The following is a 10,226-nucleotide window of genomic DNA, read 5'->3' as shown; positions in this document are numbered from 1 at the left end:
CCTCTCATTGCTGTGTCCAAATGCCCACTTTTTATAACGACATCAGTCATAGTGGATTAGGACCCACCGTACTCCAGCATGGCCTTATCTTAATTAACTACGTCTGCAGTGACCCAATCAGGTCACATTCACAGACACCAAGGGTTAGTACTTCAGCGTATCATTTGGGGAGGACACAAAGCAAACCCATAACAGCCCGTCTGGAAGAGCTTCCATTTGTCCTAGGTCTTTAAGAAGCCACCGCTCAGGGGAATGACAAAGGAGGAGGGTGTTGAGGGAGAGATGCCAGCTTGGGCAGGCCGAGGCAACGCTTTGTTCCTAATTCCTCTCTGACATAACAAGAAACTGCAGTGAGAAAGTATGTTTTACTTGCGTGTGATATCCCCACGTGGAGCATGTTGCTGCTTCCTGGCACCACGTGCTTTCGATGGGGCAGGGAGGGCAGGCGGCCCGGGGCTTGTTGCTGTCATCATAACTGTCATGGGAAGAGACTGGCGGAGATCAGAGCTGCTTGCGTGGACCGGGCCCTGTCCTGGCTTTCATGTGAGGGGAGGCCCTGCTCCTGGCAGCCCTGCCGTTTCACTCTGGTCATCTCCAGTGTCCCCAGGAGTGGCAGAGATGAACATCCCACTGACCTGGCCCTCCACGGGCTCCTAGTGTACACTGGAGTCAGCTGCCAGGGTCAACACCCAGACTCACCTGCCTTCACCCTGGCTCCCCCAATCCCTCCTCCTCCTGGGACTCTGGGACTCTGGAGTGGCCTTTCTAGAGTGCCAGTCTGATCATGTCAAGCTCCTCCCCCTCCCCTCTTTAAGCCCATCCTGCCGCTTCCCTTTGCTATACCGTATCTGGTCTCGGCATTTAAGACACCTACCAGTCTGCAGCTCCCCCTAACCCATCTTCCTCCAGCTGGGCTGGGGGCTTCACCAGGGCAGGCCTGGGGCTCACCCTCACCTGTACGCCAGTGCCCACTCCAGTGCCTGGGGTAACCAAAGGAAGGAATGAGTGGCTGTAAAGTGACCTGGGCTGGGTTTTGAAAGATGGCTGAAGCCTCACTCTGTGGACCTGGAGAGCGATGTGTGTGGTCACCTGTGGGCCAGGCTTTGAGTACAGGAACCCTCAAAGGGGCCCTCTGAGTACTGAGAATGTCCAATCCTGTGTGGGCTCGCAGGCACCTGGTCACTTGACTTCATCTCCCAGACTCCGCCATCCCTCTCCCACTGGGTCTCATTCCAATTTGGCCTTTACGTTTCCTGGGCATCTTGTTTGCCATCACTTCGCATCAGCCCACGAATCCAGAACTTTCGCTGGCCTCCCGCATAGCCGCTTTGGATGCTCCAGTGAGGTGACAGGCAGGGCTTGTGGCGGCAGCTTCAGACAGAGTGTTGGGGCCAGGTGCTTCCATTTCCACCCACAGGGCCCCTTGCTGTGCCTGAAGGGGGCTGGGCTTGAGGGTGGGAGACTGGTGAAGGGGTCCTTCACTCCCCTTCCTCTGGAGCCTGGAGGCCAGTAGGCCAAGGTCAGCTGCAGCGCCAAGAAGGCTCAAGGCCAAAGAGGAGACAAGAAGGAAGTGTCCTCCTGCACTAGCTAGGAGGCGCCCAGGGGAGAACGCCCTCGGACGCCCAGAAATCATGGGGAGACTTTTCTTATCAGCAACTCTGGCTCTCTCTTTTGGCCACAGCGCAAGAGGTGAGGAAATCGTCCGCCTGCAGATCATGACGCCCGGGGTGGGACTCCGCCTGATGACCCCAGACCTGGAAGGAATGAGGTACGGGGGCCCTGCTCCTTCCACGACATTTTAGAGATGGGGTCAGCAAGGCAGGCAGGCAAATGATGAGGCCTGGGTGCTGTTTCGTGGGAGACGTGGTGAACTCGGGGTCTCTGCCCCCATCTCCTTTCACTCCACAACTCTTGGGGAGGGAGGGCTTGGTCTGTGGGAGGCCCGGCCCGTGGACCCAGCGGCGACCGCCCCCCTGGCCAGAGTTGCTGACTGTCTGCCTGGTGGGAGAGGCAGACGCAGACATGAGCCAGCTGTGAGGGCTCGGCCCTGCCGAGCCCTGAGGATAAGACAGCCAGCTGTGCTGGGTGGGGACACAGGGTCTGCGGAGTCCCATGACATCACTGGAGCAGTTGCCCCGCCTGTGTGAGGGAGCCACCAGGACTAGGGTGGGGTCACTGGGTCAGCCTTGACAGCTCATGATGCCACCATGCCTGGTGCTGGGGAGGGCGAGGGACAAGGGGCCACAACCAGCCAGGAACATGGCAGGCGCAGCCCGTGCCCCGGGGAAGTGGGCAGATGGCGAGATCACAGGCAGGCAAGTTTGGGGGGCTGGGCAAGAGAATATCTGAGCAGAGAGGGGTGAGCCGAGGGATGGATGCCTCCCTTCCTCTCTTCAGCAGCCTCTCTCTTGCTCATTCAGTTATTCACCCAACTAGCATTGACTGAGCCCCTGCTACACACCTGACCCCCGTGCCTGGGCCTGGGAGGCGGTGGTGAAGCAGCCAGACAAGGACCCTGCCTCGTGAAGCCTGGAGTCTGGGGAGGGAGGCCCGAATGTCTGCCCCAGCTCATCCCTGGGGCAGTGGGAGCGCTGAGCAGCAGCCTTTCAGCAGCCAGGGAATGGGGTGATTAAGGAAGGCTTCTCAGAGGAACTGACACCCAAGATGAGTCTTGACCGATCTCTGGGTCCCTTAACTCTCCTCCTTGCTCCCACCCCAGCCTTGCGCCAGTCATTCTATTTTAGAGATATTTCTGTCCGTACTGTACTCCTCTGGGACCAGATGTCCACCGTCACTCATGCAGGTGCCGACAACTCTCTTCTAGGGCCCTGCCCCTAGACCCTCCTCCACATCTCTACCTAGGTGACATTTCTAAAAGGCAGAAGTAGTCATGCCAACCCACTGGGGAAAACCCTGTAATGGTGGTCCCTGTTCAGCCTCTATAGCCTGAACATGATACCATGCCCGGGCCTCCCTGTGGCTCCTCTCACATACGGCCTCCCAGATCCTCCACTCCTGCTCCTCAGTCCCAGGCCTCCATGCACCATTCATCTGCGCAGGCTGTAGACTCTGCCCGGAGTGTCCTTTCCTCTCTGCAGTTTTCAGTGCCACCCCAAATGTGTCCCATCTGAGGCACTTCCTTCCCCCGCATTTCTTTCTGAGGCAGCGTCCGTGAAGTTCTTTCCTGCTGAGCTCACACAGCACCGTGTTCCTGCCTCCGCCAGAGAATGTTCCACACAGTTGTCCTCTCACGAATCAGTCTGCCCCAAGGACCCTGAGTGCCCAGAGGGCAGAAGCTTCATTCCCTTTGGGCCTCAGCCCAGGACAGGAGTGCAAGTTTGTTACTGGAATGATCGAGAATCATCGCAGTGACGATGTCTTTAGTAAGGCAACGCTGGAAGCTGCTTCATTGGTCTCCCTAAGGCGACCAGTCTTTGAGAAAAAGGGCAAAGGGACCCTCCTTCAAAATGTAGGCGGAAGCCATAAGGCTTCTGACACTTGGTCTGGGAGTGGCCAAGCTACCCCAGCCCGTGGAGAACCCCAGAGCACCCCTCTCCCACTTTCCAGCGGGAGAATCAGGTTGGAGCAAAAGCTAGAATTCTTCAAGCCCCGCCCCGCCCCAAACAGCCTAGCAGGTGTCCACATGCAGATGCATGTACAGTCACTGTGTCCATTTCACAGGTGAGGAAATAAACTCTGATGGCTCACTCGGTCGAGAGCAGCCAGACCCAGGCTCCCAGCTAGGTTGCCCAACTGCCACCCTGCAGCTTTTGTTCCATGGCTCACTACACTAGTGGAGATCTGGGAGGGGACGGGGCAGGGAGGGGTGATGTACCTAGTATCTTTGGCATGGCTATATGATGAGATGATTTGTAGGCATCCAGATGCAGATAACCAGGAGGCATTTGAGGGTTTGTGGTTGAGGTTTGAGAGAAGAGTCAGAGCTCTAGACATTTCCATGTTATATGCAGATGAATGAGCCAAAATTATGGGGCTCGGTGTCGATGTTTACATGGGGTACAATGTCAAGGAAGTCAAGGACAGGGTCCAGAGAGCTGGGCACAGACCCCAGTGTGGAGGACGCAGCTGTCTGGTCATCGACCCTGAGGGTAGCTGGAGGAGGGTACTCAGGTCCTGCCAGGTTCAGTGTTAGCTGCCGGAGGGTCAGTCTGCGAGGCAGTGGGGGCGCGAGGCAGTGGGGGTATGGGCCAGGAGCACAGGGGAGAGGTGGGAACAGGCGTAGGTCATTGGCTCAAGGGGGACAGTTGATGCCACGGGGGCAGAGAAGGTGGCCAAGGTGATGGAGCCCGCAGATGGAGAGGAGACCGAGGAAGTATGGCACAGGAGGTCGAGGGCGGTGTCACAGAGTCACGGTGGACGGATGGGAGAGAGAAGCTGGGAGCATCCCATTGGGTCAGTGGTCTCGAATGGCAATAATGACAACAGTGTCTGTGTCAGCTCTGACCTCATGGGGCTCCTTGATGACCTCAGAGACGAGAGGGAGGTTGAATTAGGTTAGGGTCAGTCTTACGCCACAGAGGATTATGGTCCGGCACTCTAAAGTCTGTCCGCTTGGGTTCAGATCCCAGCTCTTCCCCTTGTTACCTCAGGAACTCAGGGTAAGTAACCTGGGCTCTCTGTGCCTCCTTTTGCTCATCTGGAAAGTCGGCACGGATAACAGCAGTGGCCCTGTCCCGGGCTGTTGTGGAGAGGTGATGCCTGCAGAGTCAGGACAGTGGGGTCTGGCCCTTCATCAACAGTTGTCATTAGCACTGAGATTGTAGGAATCGACCAATCTTCCAGTATCAGGATTTGGGGGATGAGATCACTGCCTCCACCTGCGTGTGGCTGGCTGCTGGGTGGTTAACTTCTGCTGCTTTCCTCCACAGGTCTTCCCCAGACTCCAAAGACAAGGAAGCCGCCAGCCCCAGAGAGCCCAAGAGAGACCTGGCTGCAGAGGAGGACTTCAAGGGCCCCAGCCTAGACTCTGAAAGGTAACTCAGTGCATGACACAGAGTTCACACGGCCCTCGGTCCAAGGTCCACAGGTGGAGCTGGGACCGGGACTGCCCACTCCCTGTGTCCTCAGTGAATATCTGTCAGAAGAATGAGCCGGGTACAGAGAAAGACAAAGCTCCAGGCCAGGCCACCCCTGCCCCAGCCCTGGGCCCAACCTCACTGTGCTTCTACTCCATTGAAAGCAGCCCTGCCAATGGACAGGCCAAGCAAGGCCACCAAGCCATCAGTTTGGGAAAGTCAGTGACCAAAGGATTCGTGGGCCCCAGCAGAGCACATAGCAGGGACTTCCGGGATGACCTGTAGGCAAAGGGAGACATGGGGGGGGAAAGGATGGGAGGTAGAGGCGTGGCGAGGAATGACGGGTCCAGAGGGGGTGGCCGTGCCCCGCCATCGCACGACCATCCCACTGACCAGGGGAGCCTGGGTGCGGTGAGCGGTGGCTGACAGTTGGGCATTTCCTCAGGAGGAAGTGTAGCCAGTGGTGGCTAAGAGCCCACCATGTCCTCTGTGTGGAGCCCCACACCCCTAGTAGGGACTCAGCCTGGGAATGAGGGAAGGGGACCCAGGATGGTGGGGGAGCTTCGTCTCTGCCCTGAGCTCTATGGTTTATTAGTGGCCCCAAGTGCCTGCCCCTCGTTTTGTTGGCCATTGGCCCCGCATCGTGCCAGCCTGCTCCTGAGCTGCCATCTTGCTCTGTGCCTTCGCTCCACTCCTGCTCCCAGCCCTAAAGCTTCGGAGCAAAAGCAGAAATACTTGCTGATGTTCGCTTGGTTGCAGTTGGAGCACCTCATGGTGGCAGCCAAGGGCTTGAGCTTCTGGTCCTTGAGGCCTACTCCCAAGACATCCGAGTTAGATTAGATCGAGACCCAATCAGACTCAATAAATGCTTCTCTTTCCATAACAGGTCAAGTGCACAGTCAAGGGATGGCAACGTGGGATCCAGAGCCACCAGCTCCCCACTTGAAGGCTTGGCTGGAGCAGACATCGGTTCCGGGAGAGGAGGGTGAGCTGCCCAGGGGAGGCAGGTGGCCCTGAGTTGTTGATTCTCTCACATCCATGGTGACAGGTCACGGTCAAGCTGCCAAAACTGCTCGGGCCGTTGGGGGCTGAGCACTGGTCATTTCCCTACTGCTTCTGACATCTCCGGCACCCCCGCCCCCATCATGTCGCTGGGTTTCCCACTTCTGGGTATTACCTATGTTCGAGTCTTCTCTTCCTTCCTTCTGCCGCTGGCTCTCAAGCTCCTCCAGAGGAGGCACAAGGGCCCACTTGCAACTGGAGGTCCATCCCCCGCCTGGGTGGGCACCAAGTAGGTAGGATGGATGTGTGGGGAATGAGCGAAGGGACAAACCAACAAATGAATGACCAAATGATGGGTGAATAGGCGCCTTCCTGCTTCTTGGCTGAGCTCTGGGAACTCTCTGCTCTGAACTTCACTGAGACCAAAAAGTGTTCCCAGTGACACAAGCTGGGCTCTAAGTTCTCAGACCCGGGTGGAGTCAGGGGCCTGTTTCTCAGCTGGTTTAGGGAGTAGCAAGGTCCCAGCTGTCCCCGAGTGGTTCCAAACCAAGCATGAGTCATCCTTGGGGACAAAGGCTAGGCATGCAGATGTTGGCATAGGTTGTTCAGCTCCACGCTGTGCTACTACCCTTATATTTCAGAAGGGATGGCCAGAAAGGAATGGCAAATCCAGTGACTTCACAGAGCCTGACCACATGCTGCCTGCCAGCACCCTGCCCGCCAGCACCCTGCCCGCCAGCACCCTGCCCAGGGGCGGTCCGGCCTCAGAGGGCATCCGAAGGAGCCCCTGCCGACTGCTTTCCCCCCCGGCCCTCGCGGCTGCCCCTGCGTCCCTGAGCCCACTGGCGGCCCCCCGCTCTCGCTAACTTGACTAGTTTGCAACTGATGCCTGGACCCAGAGCCCCAAATTACAAATCCAGAAGCCCAAGCTGACACGGGAGGGAACAGCAGGCCCCAGCCTCTGACCACTGTGCCTCAGCAGGTGCCAGGAAAGGCCAGTGGGCTGAGGTCTCAGTTCTTCGAGCTGCCACTTGTGGGGAGGGCTGTGGGAGAACCGACACCTGCATCGCTGTGTACTGCCAGCGAGTTGTGCAGATTGACCTGATTGGCTGGTGGCTGTCGTGGAAGATGTGGTCCAATGTGATTGGGTCTGGTTCTTTGAATATTCATCCAGATCATTCTCCTTGCTTACACCCCCTCATGAAATGAAGTTTTTGCTTTCCGCTTTCGGTTTTTTTAAAACCGCAGCCACAGCTCAAATGAACTTGCCAAATAAGCTGAAGAACCATCTAGATTTCTATGATTTTTAACCCAGTCTTTGTCTTTGTCTTACCTATACTGATTTTGACAATGATTTCTAAGAAACTTGCTTTTACTGTCCTTCCAAAGAAAACATCGTTTCTTGTGGAAGAAACAGCCACTCTTTTTTCCATTAATTTTCATGAGTTTACTTAATAATTGAATTTAGCAATGACGGTCGCAAGTACAACTGGTGTAATAGGTTTGGGAACAAACACCAGCAACTTAGTGAGTGTGCTACATAAGTGAAGGGTGCAGGCTTTTGCAGGTGCTAAGGTGCCCTGTGAACTGTGACTGCTTGGCGTGCCGTTAGCATCAGTCTGCCCGAAAGACAGAGAATGTGGTCTACCACCCAGGAAAGCACCCACTGAATGAATCTGTGTCAACTTTGTGGATATAGATGGATGCAAACAGCCACAGGGCCCAATAATAACAACAGGCCCAGGCATTATTCTAAGTACTTGGTGTCTGTTAACTCATTTACTCTTCTCAGAAAACTTACGAGTCTGCGGCCATGCCACCCTGAACATGCCTGATCCCGTCTGATCTCGAAAGCTAAGCAGGGTCGGGCCTGGTTAGTACTTGGATGGGAGACCACCTAGGAAGATCAGGTGCTGTAGGCGTTAAAAAAAGAAAGAAAGAAAACTTATGAGGAGGACACAGTTATCCTCATTTCACTAATGATAAACCTGAGGCCCAAAGAGATCAGGTGATGTGTCCGAGGTCACACAGCTGGGAAGTGGTAAAGCAGTGATTTGAATCTGCTCAACGTGTCTACGAGGAGCATAGACTCAACCACTGAGCTATGCTATGCTGATCTTAGGTAGCTGTGAGATATGAATATTGTGCCCTGAGCATCTGTTTGAACAACTCCTCAGTCTCCGTGGCCTGTCAGGGACAGAAGCCACCCTCTCACACGGGGGTAGATATGCAGACACAAAGTCTTGAACCCAGACCGGGTTTGGCCTCCCTCCACAGGGCGTGCTCAGTTGCCGGCTTCTCCCCTCTCCTGGATGATCTGGACGTGCACGGTGCCAACTCTCAGCCTCGTAAACCTGGACCGGTGGCCACCAGGTAAAAGTGGGGCAACCATCCGGTGGCCATCCTCATTGCCAGACACAGCCTTCAGGGTTCGGCCTTAGCTCCAGTGCCCCAGAATCTCCCTTACACTTCTCAGTTCCATGCCACCTTCCTATTGGGTGATCACCGCAGGAGAGGGAAGGTTGAGAGGGGCTCTGACCTGCAGCTAGAGACACTGGGGGAGAGGGACGGGCGATAAGTCAGGGGATCCATAGCCCAGCACCTATGCACAGAGACCTAAGCCGAGGTAGCTGAAGGAGGACATCGGGAGGTAGAGCTTGGGAAGAGACCCTGCTGAGGAGGTCTCGGTGAACCTCTCCCGTAGGGACTGCAGCCTAGCCTAGCAAGCAGGAGTCAGGGAGGAACCCCAGGGCGCACGTGGAGGTGGCTGGGGAGGGCACATGGCTCCAGGGGCATGGAGGTGAAATGGGAAGAGGTGGCGCATTCTCAGGCTGCAGGCTTCTGTCCTATTTCATCTACCAGTCCACCAGCGGGAGTGGCCGCTTTGCTGTAAGTGTGCGGAGCATTTAGGAAGGGACAATCCCTCTGGACTCCCAAGACTCGTAGGTCAGGCAGGGACCTGGAATCCAAAATCAGGAGACTTCCTCAGGGCCTCGGAGCGGGTCAGGGGTAGTGCTTTGTCTTGGACTCAGGTGCTAAGGCCACAGCCAGGACTCTCAAGATGTTATCACACACAGTGGTATCTGTGCCACACGAATGGCAGGAATGAGAGGCAAGCCTTTACTGACAGATATAGCACCCCCCCTGTCTCATGAGAAGGCAGCTGAGAAGGGGAAGACCTGGGTCCCCAGTCTCCTTTGGTCTGAGGCCTCAGCAGGCCCGTGTGCTTCTTTCCTCAGCTCCGGTGCCACTTTGGCCTCTGCTGTCCCAGCTGATAGGAAGAGTTACAGCCCAGCAGACCTGGTGGACACGGAGGCAAATTCGAAGGGGTAAGGCATCAGTCAACAATGCTGAGCTGCTGTGGTGGACAGAGACAGCTCGGGTGTGCATTAGCCTTTGGCTGGAAAGGTGAGGGCAGTGAGGCCTGTGGGCTAGCCCGAGGCACATAGCAAGGGCCGAAGCCCCAGCTGGAACCTTCTGGCCTCTGCCTCTGAGTCCACAGAGCCTTCCACTGCACCTTGTTGCCTTCACTCAGGAATTCCTCCATAATCAGCAAGTCACCCAGTCTTTCAATCAGCGACCACTCAGACAGCACCTTCCCTGTGCTGGAGGCTGGAGCACACAGACAAGTCAGACGTGGCTGACGGGGACAAAGCTGGGCGCAGACTGGAACAACGTATGCTAAAGCAGGGGAAGGGGGTTAAACATTACGGCTTTGTGGGGGAGGTGGCTTTCGAGCTGAATCTCGAAAGGTGAATAGGAGTCCTCCAAACAAAGGGAACAGGATACATAAAGGCCTCAAAACACCCTGGTATTTCCTGGGCACTGTATGTAGCTGAGTGTGGCTGGCACTGAGGGTCTTTGTGGGGCAATGGTAGGATGGGAGGTTTGTTGAGGTAGGCATGGGCTGATTGGCCTTTAATACCAGATATTGTTAAAGATCACAACAGCTACTTAACTTTGGGGCACCTGTGTGCACAGCCTCTGCTCACCGTGTCTCATACAGTCTACCTCACAATCCTGCAAGGTTTAGAATGAAGAACAAAGACCTGGAAGCCGGGTCTCTGTACCTCCTGGGAAGAACAGTTCTCTGAAAGAAATAGCCAGGGTGCTGATTTAGAGAGGTGGCAGTGAGGAGAGTTATTACTTAAATGGAAGGAGGGCTCCTCCTTAGATGAGTGGAGGGAC

At 55.9% G+C, this 10,226-nt stretch overlaps 1 protein-coding gene and 1 non-coding gene across 4 annotated transcripts in view; both read left to right on the top strand.

Moving 5' to 3' along the window:
• The window catches only part of ZNF185 (zinc finger protein 185 with LIM domain), a 48,170-nt gene that overhangs the window by 12,726 nt on the left and 25,218 nt on the right, over positions 1-10,226 (top strand). For all 3 annotated transcript variants that reach the window (XM_023525801.1, XM_023525800.1, XM_023525798.1), the window contains 5 exons: positions 1,682-1,768; positions 4,890-4,994; positions 5,923-6,021; positions 8,316-8,411; positions 9,278-9,367. In XM_023525801.1, the coding sequence (XP_023381569.1) occupies positions 1,682-1,768; positions 4,890-4,994; positions 5,923-6,021; positions 8,316-8,411; positions 9,278-9,367 (477 nt within the window). The remainder of the gene's footprint in view (positions 1-1,681; positions 1,769-4,889; positions 4,995-5,922; positions 6,022-8,315; positions 8,412-9,277; positions 9,368-10,226) is intronic.
• LOC111733738 lies at positions 7,842-7,960 on the top strand. The gene has a single exon (XR_002778145.1). It is a non-coding gene; the product is annotated as a 5S ribosomal RNA (ribosomal RNA).

The sequence above is a fragment of the Pteropus vampyrus genome, unplaced genomic scaffold (genome assembly GCF_000151845.1).
Source record: "Pteropus vampyrus isolate Shadow unplaced genomic scaffold, Pvam_2.0 Scaffold629, whole genome shotgun sequence".
Classification (NCBI taxonomy): domain Eukaryota; kingdom Metazoa; phylum Chordata; class Mammalia; order Chiroptera; family Pteropodidae; genus Pteropus; species Pteropus vampyrus.
Note: the sequence above shows the minus strand (reverse complement) of the source record. Positions and strands in the feature narration are given on the sequence as shown.